Raw genomic sequence first — 18955 nt, 5'->3', positions numbered from 1 at the left:
CTTAATTTTCTGGATCTGAAGGCTGGGGGTTTTTTGGTTTATCAAATCATGGCAAAGTACAGTGCTACTTGGGACCAGGACTATGTTCAGAGACTTGGTTGCTATTACAGCACCTTCTCATTTTAAAAAGGCACAAAAGGGATGAATTGACTCATACAACTGCTTTAGGCAGCTAAACAGACTAAAAACTAAGTGTAAACAGGCTGGCTCCTTCTTTAAGAGGTCAAATCCCTTTATTTTTATAGATGGTTATATTAAAAATCTGCTCTTCAAGACACACCTTTGTAGACAGTACTAAGCTTCCATAACTTCAACAATTAAAGAAAAGAACCCTTCAGCTGATTGAGATCTCATGGTTTTATCTTGATCTTTCTTTCCCTTTAGAACTGTCTTTTTTCCTAAACTGGCAAATTCAAGAACTTGCCCTGAGCTAATGAATTCATTATCAGTCTTTAAAACAATGTAGCATGAAGTTTAAAGTAGTAAATTCATGTTTAAGGAATTAACTTTGAGAGTGTTAACTATAAAAATTAATTGAGCCAAATACAGAGTAGACAGTATTGTGCCTTGCAGGTATATTTAATGCAGATGTGCATTATGATGACTAGTTGCACAATTAAGTCTTCTACTGATCACCACAGTAATCTGCATCACAATCAAGGAAGTAACACACATAGCAGTTGCAGTCAAAAGGAAAGAAATCCTGTATATGAAGGTTTCCAATGTATTTTTTAAGAAACCTTCCCTTTAAGATCCCTGCAGAAGCCCCTGGTATACACACTAAATCAATGCAACAAAACTGCCAATAAAGTTATGGTTTAATCCACTTGGCAACAGAAGGGTTGAGTGGCATGAAAAAACCTTATTATACTAATAGGGTACTCTTCAGAGAATTTTCACCACAAATTTGTCTGTAGGCCGCAAGTGTTTTTCTAATGCAAATGTAATTTATGAAAAAAAGTAGGCCACCAACTGAAAGAAAACATTTATTGAATCAAAGTCAATACTTTCCTTTTAATATCTACAAGCCAACACTCAACTGACTTTATTCAAGAATGAACACAATGTACAAAAAAAGTATGTCGGTTATAAAAATATGTCAATCCATTTTTCCTGGCTGTTGAGCTGAAAACATTTTGACAAGTGCAAGATAGGTTTGGCAAGCAAATTTAAGCCGCTATTACCAATGACAAAGTTCATATAATTTTGTAATCGTAGTATAATATTTAAGACTCATTGATAAAGTGGCATTGGAAATGTTGACCTCTAAAAAAAAAATATATATCGCTGCACTGCCACGTGTTTATGCACCCAGACAACCTAGCATCTTGATCTTCTGTCATCATGAATCAGTACTTTTTTCAGTGAAGACTATCCAACCTAATTGGGACTATTCAACCAGATAACTGACACCTACCACTGGAGTACAACTTAGGAAAGGCAAACTACCTCCATGGCCCTGTATTTTGTGCATTTGCAAACTGAGAGAGAAGATTAGGTAGGTTCACACACGTTTAAATCAACTTGGCAGCTGTTGCAATGTGAAATCAGGGAAAGGTTGGAAAAAGAATAAAGAATCATTTATGACAGCAATCTATATTTATGAACACATGTTTACTTATAAAAACGGATCTGACTAGGCTCAGTCATGCCTTATTTGTTCGGATGGGGTTTTTTCACATAAAAATTTAACTCAACCAGGACTCAAATCATTGACGTCTCTCAAACCACCAATAAGGAGGAAAAAAAGGGACCATTTACAGAGATAATCTGAAAACAGTGCAATATTAAAATACAGTTTCACAACATGTGAAAGAAACATGCTTTGGAACCTGAGCAAAAGGCGTTTTACTGACTTAGTAAAAAGTCACCCTGTATGTTGTTTTCATTGGCATCTGTTCTGCCAGATTAGTATGTTGCTCTTAGCAACTTTCATGGCCCCTAAATATTTAGTACACAGAAACTGCCAACCACTTAGAGAGGTCTACTAAACTTTTCAGCTAATATTGCAGGCAGTCTGACATGCTGCTACTGGAAATGACCATACAGCCTAAAATTAAGAAAAACTGTAGAAAGGAAAAGAAGCAGCCAAACATGATGCTTTTCTTTTTTTAAATAGACTAAAGCGCTTCCACAACACTTAGATACAGTACTACACTGGCTTACAGTCTCAAGGTCAGCTCTTTCAAAATAAATATACCAAACATTTACAACAAATGCCTTATGAATGCAAGCTCTCTCTTTACTATTTCAAGACCAGTTGGATGAAAACTAAAATAAAAGACATAACTCTGAAGCAGCTAAGTTACAAGCCCTTTTTCAGAAACAGGCATGACTTGGTGCCACAGCAAAATTTTTCACCAGTCTGCAGTAAGAAATTTTTTTTTTTTTCCTTCTAGCACCAAGCGGGCCACCATACAAAGCAACCTCACAAAGCATGCAGTAATCTACTCTGCTGATTTTGTATGAAATAATCATTTGTGCTTGCAGGTCCCAGACCTTTCAAAAATGGGTATGAATAATAGATGACTGAAGACATTAATGGAAACTCACTCATTTCTAAATTACTTGAGCGGAGAGAACATTTTAAGACTAAAAAGCAACAGAATGTTGCACATTAGTATTTGTGAGGGATGAGGAAGCTAAGATTGGTGCTTTAATTTGGCTTAAAACAAACAAAAAGCTAAAACCAATCCTAAACAGCTCTATGTCCATGATACTGGTAGAGGCCAATGTGTGCATGCCACTGAAAGGCACATTTGGACCAATCTGATAAACGGCATCATCAGAGCAGAACAGCAACTTTTCACTGGAGTAATCACAAAGGGTGAACAATGAGCCATCAATTCTCTCGTCATGAGCACAGAAAGCAGTCGCCAAGGCAAAAGAAGGGACACAGGAAAGAAGATACAGGAACCCACATAAACCTGGAAGACAGAAAACATACATTAAACTATTTTGAACATTCTGAGTGACCATTTTCCTACTGTAATATTGCCATTCATTGATTTAACACTGTACATACTATGCTTAAACAGACAGAACTGTTGTAAAAATGTTACTCCAATCATGTCACAAAATTCTTCTGAAATTTGCTATACTTCACTTAATAGTGTATTAGATATAAAACAGGCTTATGGACTGACTGATGCAGTCAGGTCAATCTCTTGTTCATTGTATAAAAAAATTAACATGCTTACAGGATATTGAATTTTTTACTCAGAAATGCATTTTAAAATTGGGCATCATAAAACCACAGCTATTTATAGGTAGCTAATTATGAAGTAGTATGATTATTCTTCCTACTACTCTACCAGTACCTAAAAAGCAGAGTGCAATACTTACTGGAAAGGTTTCCCCAAAGTTATCTTGCCTTTGTATCTACAAGCTGCATCTGAACATTTGCAGACATGCCACCTCCATAGCCTCCCTTGGACTGCATTTGGTTCTGAATTGAGCTGACCTAGAGACAGAAGGGAAAGGGGTGCAGAGGAAACAAGAAAGGCAGTTAGTGAGCTATGGTGTCTTCTTGCTTCCAATTTTATTTCTTGTTTAGGTTTGGTTTTCAAGGGCTCCTTTACCATTAAAGCTACATTACTTTTGCATGAGGACATGCACAGTGTAGGGTTGCTGGTATTTTCAATTCTTGCAGGCAGCTCAGCAGGAGAGATGGAAGAACTGGTGCTGAGTCATAAGTTTTTCCTCTCTCCCAAAGAAAACTGGCTGATTCAGGCTTTCACTGACCCACTTGATTATTCAGAGAAAAAAACTGAATCTCTTAGTGCTATCCAACTCCACTCCATCTGACAAGCTATAATTTATCTTGTTATATGGAAAATGTCAAGTATGATAAACCAGAGAAGTTGACACCATTACATTAAAAATATAATAGACAACTTCCAAAATATCTGGACAGTATCTGCACTATATGGCTAACTTCAGATAGTTAAAAAAAGGATTTTCTAAACCAAAAAGGAGCTTTTGGTTTGTGGAAGGTTTTTTGTTTATCCATTTATGTAACAGCATACACTGCTTTCCTTAATTGCTGCTACTCCTTTCAATGGCAGGGCATTTATTATTTAAATTATACTCAGTCTATCAACTTCCCTGGAAAGAGTTTATTTGAAGGTATTTTTAGACTGATGCAAATTAATACATAAAGAACATCCCCCCCACACACAGACATGCACATCCCTCTGTGGCTTTCATTGCCTTTATCAACAAAAAGGAAGGGAATCCATAGTTCTTTCCTGCTTGTGCTGCATGAGTCAAAATAATAATCTCCAAGTGCCCACAGGAAGACAACTCCAGCCTTAAAGATTTGGTCTTTTTCTCTCTGCACCCCAGACCATACATAACAAGTACACAATGAACACAAAATAACATATTCCTTCAAGGCAACAGCTTCTGAAATTGAACTTGCAGCAAAGCCTATGCCTGCAGGGCACCACTTGCAATTACTGCATGTATGTTTCTTTGGAGAGACCTCAAAATATCACTAGAAAGCTGTATTAAAACAGTACTGGAGACATATTTCCATTAAAACAATACTAGAGAAATATTCCCAAGTAGCTTGCACAATACTTTCCCTGTCTACAAACACAAAAGAAGTATATTCTTTTCTGCAGCAAAGCAAAACACATGCACGCACACAAAATGAATCAGCACAACTCTTACACACCGCTTCTCAAACCAATATGAAAAAAAGAATCTGTTTTAGGATCTCTGTCTTCAACAGTATGGCATACTGCAGTGCTGTGCAAAAGATCTGATTTTTATGTATTTAAGCAGTGCGATGTAAAACCATCTTCTACCTTGGTGCTGTGCTCAAATAAGTGATACAGCTGCCGCAAAGCAATGTTATATTCACATTTTTCTTTGGGGAAAAGTGTTCAGAGCCAATACTCTAGTGGGTCTCATCAGACTACAAACTCAGTAAGGAAGTGTGAAATGCAATCACATTCATGTGGTGGTGTTTAAGATCTTTCACATTTCACCAAGCTGGTCATCTTCTTCACCAGGCATCTTCTGTTGCTCATTGGAACAAAAGGAGTCTGAATTTAGTCTTTTTTTCCACAGAAAATAATTGATCTACATGTAAATGTATTCACAAGAATGACTTGAGGATACCATTAGTTTCACCTGTATGAACCCTGCCTCTAGTGAAAAAGAGCTAGAAAAACATCTCCAGGCTATGTCACCTTCCAGCCTGACAACTTGCCCATATGACTAAATTTGGTGAACAGCAAATCAACACAAATTGCAAGGCTAAAGTGTAAATTTTTATGAGTAATTCTTCTACAGGTTAGAATACTTGTGTCACACATATATAGGTGTTTGTGTTAGCGAGTAAGGAAGTATCAGTCTAAAATGCAGATGCTGATACACCTAAAGCAAAGAGAATGCAGCAAATTAAACTTGATTGCATTAACAGTTCAGTGGCTATTTTATGAAAACTTATATAGGAGACATACAATGTTAAAAACACTGAGGAAAAAGCAGGTCTAAATTTTAGGCTTATAAGGTGGTAGTCTTTCTGAAGCATCTTCTTTTTGAGGTAGTCTGAGCTGCAAGAACAAGCACTTTCCCAAAGATGCTATTGCCTTCCTTTGATGATACGTAACAGTAAGTTGGTTCTCTCTTATGTCTAATTTATAGTATAAGGATTTAAAGATTTTGGAAAGGGAAGAGGATTGCACCAATTAAAGATCATACCATCTGCTGTGCTGCTTATCTATCTCATTAATTTCCTTCTTTCCTTTTCTTTCCCTCCCTTTTAGAATTAGGAAATAGCACAGATGGTCGTTCAGAAAGAAAACAAGGGAAAACTAAGAAAAGGATGGAATACATGAAATCAAAAACTAAACTGAGGAATATGAAGCAGAAGAAGAAAGTGAGAGATTTTGCCGTGGAATATGAAGGTAAAATAAGAAAGAAAGCGATGGTAATGAGAAAGGAACAGTGCATAGGGGGCTCCTACTGTTCAAGCATACCTTTGACAAAGGAGCAATGCACTCTACAGAGAAGGCAAACAAAATATTTCAGTAGTCAGAGAACTGCTGTACTCAGAATCATAAGGATATATAATGAAGAACAATGCTGATGAAAAAACACAGAGAGCAGATAGGTGGATGAAGAACGAAATTTATATGGGAAAAGCTAATGTAATTGCAGGAGGTCCTGCTAAGGTATTTCAGAAGAGAGAAAGCACAAGGAGGTTCACGAAGGAGTATACTGTAAAGGAAATTAAGCAGCAGAAAAACATGTGGAGGTTAACACTGTAATCTTGGCATTTACACTGTGAAGAATGAACAAGGACACTGGATGCAATATTAGCACAGTAAGTCACTGTTGAGGTTTGAACTCGTCCAGCAGCCAGACGCCATGTGGCCGGCTGTTCACCTCCCCCCTCCCCGGTGATATAGGGGAGGGACAAAGAGAAGAGAATTCGTAGGTTGAATAAAAAGACAGAATTTACTAAATATAACAAGAGAACAACAGTAACAATAGTGAGTCCAAAAGAAACAGGTAAAATGCAGCAGTGGCTTACTGAGCGCGGTGACCGCCCCCACAGCAACACATGACCGGACCGGAACCCGAAAACGGCGGCGCCAGAGAGAGCCCGCGCCCACCTGTATCCCTGGGCATGGCATCACATGGGATGAAATACTCCAGTGACTGATCGGGACCCACCTTCTAGCTGCACTCCCTCTCAGCCCAGGGAAAGTTAACTCTATCCTGGTTGAAACCAGGACAGTCTCCACCCCTTATTCCATACCACTGACGTCATGCTCAGGTTCCAAATACATCCTAAGGAATCACCACCCCTTATTCCCAGGTCTCACAGATATCATTCCCTCAGTCTATGGGCCATCCTTCCACAATGTCTGCTGAGTTCATTTAGTCCATAACTTTGGGTTTCATCTGTCATGAGAGTCTTTAAGGCTGGAGGAATGAGGTGGAGTTGGCTCAGTCGGTGGAGCAGAAGGCTTTGGATGTGGCACAGGAATGTTGCAAGGCACCAATTGCCATAATAGGGTTATTTGACAGTTCAGTTCATTGGCTATTCTCACCTAAAATCAAATCTCTCTGAGGCACACATCGGATCTCTCCATCCTTCTGTATTAGCCACCAAGTGCACCCAGGTCCTTGGGCAAAAGTAATCCCACACATGGGTTTACCTTTACCCAATGCAGGAGTAACCTGGACCGTCCTCCCCAGCATATTCCTAATGCACACTATGGGGGCTTTATTCCCATCCATGGTATGTAGGAGGTTTGATTGAGCAGGGCCAGCTTGCTTGGCAGATCCTCTGGTATTGACTAACCAGGTGGCTTTTGCTAAATGCACGTCCCAGTGTTTGAAAGTTCCACCACCCATTGCTCTCAGTGTAGTTTTTAGCAACCCCTTGTATCGCTCAATTTTCCCAGAGGCTGGTGCATGGTAGGGAATGTGATATAGCCACTCAATGCCATGTTCTTTGGTCCAAGTGCCTATGAGGTTGTTTTGGAAATGTGTCCCATTATCTGACTCAATCCTTTCTGGCGTGCCATGTTGCCATAAGACTTTCTCCTCAAGGCCTAAAATGGTGTTCTGGGCAGTGACATGGGGCACGGCATAAGTTTCCAACCAACACGTGGCTGCTTCCACCATTGTAAGCACATAGTGTTTGCCATGCCGAGTTTGTGGGAGTGTGATATAATCGATCTGCCAGGCCTCTCCATATTTATATTTTGACCATTGTCCTCCATACCAAATGGGCTTTAACCGTTTGGCTTGCTTGATCGTAGCACATGTCTCACATTCATGGATTACCTGTGCAATAACGTCCATGGTTAAGTCCACCCCTCAGTCACGAGCCCATCTGTATGTTGCATCTCTTCCCTGATGGCCTGAGGAGTCATGGGCCCAGCGAGCCATAAATTGTTCACCCTTATGTTGTCACTCCAGATCTACTTGAGTCACCTTGATCTTAGCAGCTTGATCCACCTGTTGGTTGTTCTGATGTTCCTCAGTGGCCCAGCTCTTGGGTACATGAGCGTCTACATGGCGTACTTTCACAACCAGATTCTCTACCCGAGCAGCAATATCTTGCTATAATTCAGCAGCCCAGACGGGTTTGCCTCTGCGCTGCCAGTTGCTCCGTTTCCATCGCTGTAACCACCCCCACAGCGCATTTGCCACCATCCATGAGCCAGTACAGAGGTAGAGCACTGGCCACCTTTCTCGCTCAGCGATATCCAAGGCCAGCTGGATGGCTTTCACCTCTGCGAACTGACTCAATTCACCTTCTCCTTCAGCAGCTTCAGCGACCCGTCGTGTGGGGCTCACACAGCTGCTTTCCACCTTCGATGTTTCCCCACAATGCAACAGGACCCGTTGGCAAACAGGGCATATCGCTTCTCATTATCCAGTAGTTTATTATATGGTGGGGCCTCTTCAGCATGTGCTACCTCCTCCTCTGGTGCCATTCCAAAATCTTTGCCTTCTGGCCAATTTGTGATCACTTCCACTATTCCCGGATGACTGGGGCTCCCTCTTCGAGCCTGTTGTGTGATTAATGTGACCCATTTACTCCACGTGGCATCAGTTGCATGGTGTGTAGAGGGGACACTCTCTTTGAACATCCAGCCCAGCACTGGCAGTCGGGGAGCCAGGAGGAGCTGTGCTTCAGTCCCGATCACCTCTGAAGCAGCTCAGACCTCTTCATATGCTGCCAGTATCTCCTTTTCAGTTGGAGTATAGCGGTCCTCAGATCCTCTGTATCCCCGACTCCAAAACCCCGGGGATCGACCCCGAGTCTCCCCTGGTGCTGTCTGCCAGAGACTCCAGGTAGGACCATTCTTCCCAGCAGCAGTGTAGAGCACATTTTTAACATCTTGCCCTGTCCAAACTGGCCCAAGGGCTACTGCATGAACTATTTCCTGTTTAATTTGTTCAAAAGCCTGTCGCTGCTCTGGGCCCCATACAAAATCATGCTTTTTCCGAGTTACTTGATAGAGAGGGCTGACAATCTGACTGTAATTTGGAATGTGCAATCTCCAGAAACCCACAACACCCAAGAAAGCTTGCGTTTCCTTTCTGTTAGATGGTGGGGACATAGCTGTTATTTTATTAATCACCTCCTTTGGAATCTGACGATGTCCATCTTGCCATTTTACTCCTAAAAACTGGATCTCTTGTGCAGGTCCCTTGACTTTACTTGCATTATGGCAAAACTGGCTCTCAGAAGGATTTGGATTATTTTCTCCCCTTTCTCAAAAACTTCTTCTGCTGTATTACCCCATATAATGATGTCATCAATGTACTGTAAGTGTTCTGGGGCTCCACCCTGTTCCAGTGCAGCCTGGATCAGTCCATGGCAAATGCTGGGGCTGAGTTTCCACCCCTGGGGCAGTCGATTCCAGGTGTATTGGACACCCCTCCAGGTAAAAGCAAACTGTGGCCTGTATTCTGCTGCCAGAGGGATGGAGAGAAATATGTTGGCAATATCAATCGTGGCGTACCACTTGGCTGCCTTCGACTCTAGGTCATACTGAAGTTCTAACATGTCTGGCATGGCAGCACTCAGCGGTGGCGTGACTTCATTCAGGCCATGACAGTCTACTGTCAATCTCCACTCTCCATTAGACTTGTGCACTGGCCATATGGGGCTGTTAAAAGGGGAGCGCGTCTTGCTGATGACTCCTTGGCTCTCTAGCTGACGAATCAGTTTATGGATAGGGATTACAGAGTCTCGATTGGTGCGATATTGACGTCAGTGCACTGTTGTAGTGGCAATTGGCACCCGTTGTTCTTCAACCCTCAGCAATCCCACAACAGAAGGATCCTCTGATAGACCAGATAACACAGACAGCTGTTTAATTCCTTCTGTTTCCAAGGCAGCTATACCAAAAACTCACTGATACCCTTTTGGGTCCTTAAAATACCCTCTCCTGAGATAATCTATACCAAGAATACATGGAGCTTCTGGGCCAGTCACAATGGGGTGTTTTTCCCACTCTTCCACTTAGGCTCACCTCGGCCTCCAATACAGTAAACTGTTGAGACCCCCCTGTCACTCCTGAAATACAAATGGGTTCTGCTCCTTTAAAATTTGATGGCATTAGAGTGCATTGTGCACCAGTGTCCACTAGAGCCTTATACTGCTGGGGGTCAGATGTGCCACACCATCGAATCCACACAGTCCAGTAAACTCGGTTGTCCCTGTCCTCCGCCTGGCTGGAGGCAGAGCCCCTCTAATGTTGGTCATAACACCCGCTAATGACAAATGGGTTAGTGTGGTGTGCACGGGCTTCAGTCTCATCTTGATCACTCACTTCTTGTGAATACAAATCAGAAGTTCTTCTCATAGGATCATGAGCAAAGTCGACCTTTCTGCTCTGTTTGGGCACTTGATTACTGGAAACCGGAGCAGCATTTCTCCTAGAAGAACCGCGTTTTGTACTTGTTCTTCCTTCCAGCTCACATACCCGCTTTTCTAGGAGGTAGGTAGGTTTTCCATCCCATTTCTTCATGTCTTCTCCACAGTCATGCAGGCGATGCCACAGCTTCCCCTGTGGTGTGTACCGGTTCTCTCGAATAGAGAAACACCTGCTCCTAATAGCCGAGATTCTAGTCTGTGCAGGTGGGGAGTAGGACATGTCCTCTTTAAATTGCTGGAAATCTTGAGATAATTTGTTCACAGCCGCGATGATGGGGGAAGAGACACTTTCTTCATATTGTCGTAGTCTGCAAGCCAGTTCATTCACTGTTGGTCCCTCTTCGTCTCTCCGGTCCATTAATGCTAATGCATTGACATATGATGATGGTGTGCTCCATACAAAATTCTTCCACATGGGTGGGGTGCATCAGACTTCATCTGGATCTGTGGGTAGCTGTGCATTATCTCGGTCATAGTAAACCGTCTCCCACATGGCTAGCTCCCCTCAGGTATTGAATGGCTCTCTCCATAGTGGTCCACTTACTTGGCCGACATGCAAAGTCTTCCTTGAAGGGATACCTCTCCCTCACATTTGACAGAAGTCACCTCCAGAGACTGAGATTTTGTGTCTCCTTTCCAATGGCTTTGTCACTGCCCCCTTCCCTAGACATGGATCCCAGCTTCCTGGCCTCCCTGCCCTCTAGTTCCATGCCACTGGCCCCGCTATCCCAGCATCGGAGCAGCCAGGTAATGAGTTGCTCACCTGGATGGCAGCTGAAATCTTTTCTTATGTCTCGCAACTGACTCAGGGATAAGGATCAGGTGACTATCACTGGCTCTGTTCTCATGATGGGCCTGGTTCATCATCACCCTGTACACTGTGAGTGGATTTTCTTGTGTATTTCTTCTTATGTATGGGAGCAACTGACACCGTCATGGGTTGGTTCTCTTGTTCAGCTGCAGCACCTGTCCTCAGGCTTGTAGTGGCTGCAGTTTCTGTTACTTGGTTACCAGTTCCAGAGCCCTTCTCTTCCTCTTGAGGGTGCTGAACAGTGTTTAATAGCACTCGGTAAGTGTGGGCTAGGCCCCAGCATGTTGCAGTGAGCTCTGCCTCTCTGGAATTATCCGGGTGACAACATACTTTTTCCAAATATTCCACTAGTTCTTCAGGATTTTGCACCTGTGCAGGAGTGAAGTTCCAACTGTTGTAGGTACTTGCCCATGCTATCCCACACCCCCAGCCACTCATAATTCTCCAACATTGGGGTAGATTTTCAAGTGGTACTCTTAAATAGTTGCTTAACCATAAACAAAACCAGAACCACATTCAGGAACACACTAGCTCCTAACAGCACAGCAACCATGTTTATGTCAACATTCTAAGGATATTTGAACTCCCCAAATTTCTCAAGCACAATTGTAAATAGCCCCAGGGCCGATGACTGCACGCTATCTTAGATGAGCATCACATAGTACAACAGAAACAAAACCTTAATCCAACTCTCAGGGAAGGTGAGCAACAGCACAGGAAACATGTATTGCAAATGAGGAGGTAAGATCTTAAGGAGCCAAGCAATCCACATTTTACCTCTTTTGTTGTTATCTCAAAAAAAAAAAAACCCTCAGTGCCCCACCGTTGGGCACCAAAAAAACGCGTGAGGTTTGAACTCGGCCAGCAGCCAGACGCTACGTGGCTGGCCATTCACCTCCCCCCTGCCCGGTGAAATAGGGGAGGGACAAAAAGAAGACAATTCATAGGTTGAATAATGAGAAAGAATTTACTAAATATAACAAGAGAACAACAGTAACAATAGTGAGTCCAAAAGAAACAGGTAAAATGCAGCAGTGGCTTACTGAGCGCGGTGACCGCCCCCACAGCAACACGTGACCGGACCGGAACCCGAAAACAGCGGCGCCAGAGAGAGCCCGCGCCCACCTGTATCCCTGGGCATGGCATCACATGGGATGAAATACTCCAGTGACTGATCGGGACCTGCCTTCTACCTGCACTCCCTCTCAGTCCAGGGAAAGTTAACTCTATCCTGGTTGAAACCAGGACAGTCACTACAGAAGAGGCAGGAAGACAAGTAGTGTAAAAAAGTAAGAGATTTGTGCTTCTGAAGAGAGAGAGGAAAAAAGGGATTATTTTTTGCATACAGATCCCTTCTATCCGGGATCAGAAAGATCATTTCAGCAGCACATTATCCAAACGAACAGAAGTGAGGGAAAGAGTTAAACAGTTATGAGCATTCAAAATTAAAAAGTCTATGTAGAGAGACAATAATCATTACCTACTATCTGGAGATGAACTGCATATTACGCAAGGCAAAGATGAGGGCAAGCAGGGGGAAATCTGAGGTGAAAGAGCATAGTTTCAGGCAATCACCACAAACCTCATGAGGCAGCTCATCTGTGAGAATGAGGAAGGTTCTCACAGGAAGGACAACAAACATTATAAAACCAAAAAGACATGCTTTTTAAAAAAAAAACATAAAGAAAACTCACTTTCTTATTTTATTATTTCAATTTATAATGGCTTTAAATGTTAATGCAATACATGCATTAAATAAGTGATTAGCTTTAACTGAATTCTATCAAGCTGAAGCTGTGTTTGCCCATTTAACTTGGTTCAGATATTTTAGTACAAATCACTTCCAATCCATTATGTTGTTTCTGGGAAAATGTAGTATATTGTTTGTCATGTCAGATTTTCTAGCTTTGCCCTTCTCCAATACGTACTTAGTCACAAAACTTTTTGTCTAATCTCAATAAACTGTAAACTAGTTGAACCTAGAAATGACCTCACTTGCCTACATTAAAATCATGTTTTTCCTTTACAGCTCTGCTCTCTATTCTGACACCTCTGACAGAACTTTGTTCTCCTTTGTTAAGAAGTATTTGTCATCATTTTCATCTCAAAACATTTATTTTCTCTTTAAAGAGGATTAAGGTCAAGAAGTATTTTTGATCATTATTGACATACAACCTTTTTATAAATTGTATATTATTGACCTTAAAACCAGATTGACATTTCACATAAATATGAAGCTGTACAAAAGAAATCTATCCCCACGAGCTGATTGCCAGTATCTATCTTAGCCTGTTTTTCACTTTCAGAGAGATAAAAATATTTATTGCTCCTATCATCTACAGGAAGCCACAAAACCTTGCCTGTGACATTGTTGCTCACTCTGGAAATAATTCACACTGCAAATAGGGCTACGGAGTATAGAAAAACCTCAACAAGGACACCCAAAAATATTTGTGTGCACCGTAAACCAAGGTAAGTTAAGAGTTTTAAATGAATTATATTTAAAAGCATTTAAGGTAAGAAATCTGGTCAGTTTTAAGACACTTCAAAAAGTTTTCTCTAAAATACTCTAGTATATTTTCAAACATACCTCTATTTTAGTTCATACATGCCATTGGAATGAATTTTTTAAAAGTATTCTCTACACATAGCCTGTATAGAATTGTAGAACAATTTATACAGCATCTACGATGTACAGTCAATAAATATAAGAGTTTTAAAAATGCTATTCTATACTCTTGAATGCAAGTGTTTAGGACTTGGAATTAAGATGCTAGCAGGTTGTTCTTCAGTTTTATAGAGATTCTTTCTTACAGATGAAAGACTCATTGCATCAGCCACAATATTCTTTCTAAGATGAAATATTCTTCATCTGCTCATGCTTACTGAATTCATTCCACTGAATAGGTCTCCTGATCCTATATGAGCTGTGTGAACAAAATTTGTTGGCTCCCCAATCATGCTTCGGTCAATCCGCCGTCGTCTTTTCTGAAAGGAAGGTAAAGAAACCATTTAACTGAGTCACTGAAAAAGCAAAAACAATCTGTGTCATAAATGTAAAAGTTAACTGTCCACAGGATATTTCATACACTGTAAGGTATTTTCATAGAGTCAAAAAGCAAAGTCCAAATCCCCACATTAACCAAGACACTGGTAATACTGTCTTTTGTTTTTACTTGGAGGATCTATAGCACATCGTTAGACCAGCACTGATACCACTTCTAACATTTACGCCAACAGAACATTTGTAAATAAACTTACTACATTCCATGGTTTATTAAGCAATATTTGAAACGTTTCATATAGTAACTTCTGCTTATATTTGTATTTAAATCATGATGCAACTGATCAAATTTGAGGTTTAGTCATTCAAAACCAGAATTAAGGATCAAAGAGCATTAGTATAGTCTATGAAACTGCTAATTTACAGAATTTCTGATTTGCATGCAATGGAAACTTATGTCACTATTTGTAATATACTTCACGGTGATGTTCAGAACAATGCCTTGAGTTTGATCAGGGTTGGTCAGAGACACATCTTTACTGAACCCTGTATACTCAGATAACTTCCAGTGTGTGTGGTTGTGGAGTGTGAGCTGAAGGCATGCAGTGTGATAGTAAGGCAGGGTGCCAGGTTGGGGACTCTGATTCCTCTGCCATGAGACAGAAGGCAAGAATTGCTTAAACTCTGCCTCCCCTTTCTCAGAGTCACAGCTTCACTTTTTATTAATGTAATAACATGCAAATGAAAAATTGGAGGCAGGAAGGACTTCCTCTAATTGAAGCCACTTTGGTTGCCTACCTTCAGCTAAGCATTGCATCTAAAGGAATAAAACAAGAAAACCCTATCCTCATTTCTCAGACCAGAGACAGGGAGCTTACACAGAGTGAACCATGCAGTGTTGCAGTTGCCATATACCTGTATCCTGTATCTGAAAATAAAATAGCCATGAAGCACAGTATGAATATCTCAATTTAAGGCCTGTCATACAAAATACAGTGTAACAGATAAGAAACTACTTGAGGTCAACTAAAAGCTTCACACCACCTTAAAGTGCACTCAGCCTCATTTTTAAAGGGATCTCCGTTTCTAATCTACGATGAGATCGTAAGACCACCCAGACTCGAGACACGAACGTACATGCCTCATGAGTGGGCTAGCTGCTATTGAAACACAGCTACAGATTAAATCTTTATGAATCAGAGCCCACAACTATGAGAATACATCATGGTGTTTAGCCAGCAACTATGAAACACACTTAATTGTTTCCTGTACCTTTTTTCCATTACTAAAACCAGATTTCAGTAGGTTTCAGTACCTTACAGCATCATATTAATAGCTGGGGTGAGGAGAAATGCATAAAACCCATTGAAACAGCAAAACAAAATGACCCATCTATGCCAAAACTGTTAGTGAATTTTCTATTCCCACTAAATCTGACAAGATCAAACAAACATAAAAACATCTTCATGTAGTTTGAGAGCCTTCATAGAGAAATGTTTATGGAAATTAACTGAGATGTCTCAATTACAGAAAAAATTAGTAGAGTTCATAGAGCCATAAATAGCCACAACATTATCTACTACCACATCCCAACAATGCATTAATATTTCAATCTGTACATCAAGCTCACTTATACATACAGCAAATGTCTTCTTACTTATGCATGACATCAGCTAGTAATGCGACTAACTTGTGGGGAGAGATGCCACACCAGGTTTATGCTCACACTGGATGAGAAATGCTTATCTGACATGTTCAGGACAAGGAGCATCTCCACCAGGTATGATGATTATTTTAAATGCACATTGCTGTATTTACACAATATAGTATTGTAATGTATTGTGACTCTGATACAGAAAGAAGCTCTAGAGAGCTGTATGAAACACACTGCTCCAATTAAAACACTTTAAATTGCTTCAGGTCTGCAGTAGTTGTCCCTCTCCTTTTAAAAAAATAACAGCCAGAGTCAGATTCATTTGTATGTCCAAACAATACATCCATGATTTCTTGGTTTTAGCTGAGTTTTGAAATGTAGGCTTTTGATGCAGAGAAAATTTAGACCATCTCAAAGTTTTTGGATTTTTTTGTTTATTTGTTTTGCAAACAATCAAACTCTTTCTTTGGGCAGCTCAACTTATTTTCCTCCTTCCCTTCTTGCTAAGATCGCTGGCATGCCAGTAACAGAATCAGAGTGCTGGATCTTGTGAACAGCTGAAAACGAAATCTGCAGTATTCATCAGCTAGTAAACCAGTAATCAACCACTAGCTAAAGTGAATTGCCATCAAATCCTGTTTCTTGTCTTAAGTGAGTTTCTTATCAGAGGCCATCAGCCAGTTACACACTGGCATACACCCACTGATTTGATCTTCTTGAAGCAATAGAACAGTATTTAAATGCTCTGCTATATTAAGACTGTAATAAAACATACATGGTATTTGTTCTTCAAATCTCAAGGGGAAAAAGAAGTTGTAGTCAGGACATCCACCTCCCCCCCAACTCCCCGGGGCTGGGGAGCTCCCCCCTCTCGGGGCACCGTTGCCTTGGGGGTGGGGGCAGCTGAACTCCTCCCGCTGCTGGCTCCAGCTGGGACAGGGCTTGTTCCCGGGGCGCCACCGGCCCGACCCGAGCAGCGTGCCCAAGCCGAGCCCTGGAGCAGTGTCGCGGAGCCTGGCCCAGCGTGGGGCAGGGGGGGCGGAGCTGCCCCCTCCCCAGTCGGGAGGGCCCGTCCCGAGCACCCAGCTGCCCCGGGGGGGTTGGGGCTGGGGCAGGGGGCACCGAGCGGCCCTAGTGAGGCTCCGTAATGCCAAATTAGCGTTTAGGTTTCTGCTCAGAGACAGGCGGCAGTAAACTGTCTCGAGGGGGCTCTGTGCTGAGCCCCCCCCTTCTAACCCGCTCATACTTGTAACCACGTTAATACCAAATTGCGTTGTACCTAAACTATGTTGTGGCCGAACAGTTTTGTAAATAAGAAATAAGATATATGTATATAGTTTCTATTGTTAAAATCAGTTGTTAGAAGGGAGCTAAAATGGCCCCCATCTTCAAGCCACTACAAAAACACCTGTGCTGAGTCATCCCCCCTTCTGTGATGGAAACCTGAGAAAAGCCGCGAAAACCGGAGAAAAGCCCGCGAAACTTGTTTACAGCTTTGCAGACCCCTCAGGGTACGCCCATCATGAATATGGATGAAGCCTACACTATAAAGGGACTCGGTTCTGCCGGGTCAGGTGTGTGTCCTGGTAGAGCAGAGACTCCCGGCACACCCAGCGCTGTTTTGCTCACTCGCCGCTTGCTAATAAATTTATTATTGATCACTAAAAATTGAGAAGTGGTTATTTCCCACTAAATTACAATTAATAACAAAGACCACAAAGTACCTCACTCTGAAAGCAAACCAAACATTGTTTCTTTTCTGCAGCAGCACTCTGTTTTTATTTACATTACTGTTTTAGGTAGGATCATGAGCTTACTTTAGAAGAAAGTTTGCCAGTCCTCATTTACCATGCTTCAATTTTAATTTCAGAGTAATCTTGGAGTGTACAAATTAGACTTCTTTTGGGTGAAGCTGAACTGTAAGACTAGTTGATGCACTCCCATTGCTAATGGACCATTGAGGCCAACGGACCAGGTGAGCCAGTGTGAAGCAGACCACAAAAGACAACTAATGCACATCATGGTTCCCCAACAGCAACTGTTCTGCTCTCCTACATAGCTACTCCTGCTAGGATGTGCCATTTCCGTAGACACATACTCAGCCAGAAATAAAATGACCAGTTAGCACGGGTGAGGAGACATGGGGAACTCTGTAAAAAGTCACATCTTTTTGAGGAATGTAACACAGGAGACAGGAGTAGGGGAGCATGCAAGGAAAGGTTACAGAGCTTTTACAGAGGACACCATAAACATTAGCTTTGCCACGATTTCTTTGTGAAGTTGAATTTTCTGAGGCCCCGTACCTGTAAAAATACATGCAATACTATTATTCTATAAATGATAAGAATTAACACAGAGATTGATTCTTCAGTAAATTTAGTGTATTTAACTTGAAAGAAGCTGAGAAGCAGCACATTCATCTCTTATTTCAGAAATGAATTGTACACTTATGTTCTTTTCCCTCTGTGTATCACTTATATGCCTTTCCATGCTTGTTCCTAGTGCAAGTCATGTGCCTGAGCTGACAGAGCCGAGCAAAAATGAATTCCCACTAGGCTTCACCCATGCCCTAAACTTCACTTGATAATATTGTACTGGGTCTGGCTGAGCCAGAATTGGTTTTCCCCTGTAGCAGCCCTCCTGGTGCTGTGTTTTATGTTGGGAGCTGGCAGGGTGTTGATAGCACACTGGTGTTGTGGCTACTGCTGAGTGGTGCTTACACAGCACCAAGGCTCTTTCTGACATTTCCCCCCCACCCCACAGTGGGACGGGGTGGGCAAGATCTTGGGAGGGGACACAACCAGGACAGCTGACCCGAACTGACCAAAGGGATATTCCAGACCATATGACATCTGCTCAGTATAAAGCTGGGAGAAAGGAGGAAGGGGGTGGGGTCACCCTTGGTCCTCCAAGGCAACCACTACACGTATTGGAGCCCTGCTTCCTGAGAAGGCCCGACATCGCCTGTTCATGGGAAGTAGAGAATAAATCTGGTTTTTTTTTTTTTTTGCTTCTGCGCACGGACCTTTGCTTCGCTTTGCTTATATTAAAACTGCTTTTGTT

At 41.9% G+C, this 18955-nt stretch overlaps 1 protein-coding gene across 2 annotated transcripts in view; it reads right to left on the bottom strand.

The window, feature by feature from the left end:
* Positions 1–972: 972 nt before the first annotated feature.
* The window catches only part of CDC42SE2 (CDC42 small effector 2), a 95464-nt gene continuing 77481 nt past the window's right edge, over positions 973–18955 (bottom strand). For both annotated transcript variants that reach the window (XM_074812033.1, XM_074812034.1), the window contains 3 exons: positions 14121–14222; positions 3346–3463; positions 973–2927 (listed from right to left, as the gene is read on the bottom strand). In XM_074812033.1, the coding sequence (XP_074668134.1) occupies positions 3365–3463; positions 14121–14222 (201 nt within the window). In that variant the 3' untranslated portion in view covers positions 973–2927; positions 3346–3364. The remainder of the gene's footprint in view (positions 2928–3345; positions 3464–14120; positions 14223–18955) is intronic.

The sequence above is a fragment of the Strix aluco genome, chromosome Z (assembly GCF_031877795.1).
Source record: "Strix aluco isolate bStrAlu1 chromosome Z, bStrAlu1.hap1, whole genome shotgun sequence".
Lineage (NCBI taxonomy): Eukaryota > Metazoa > Chordata > Aves > Strigiformes > Strigidae > Strix > Strix aluco.
Note: the sequence above shows the minus strand (reverse complement) of the source record. Positions and strands in the feature narration are given on the sequence as shown.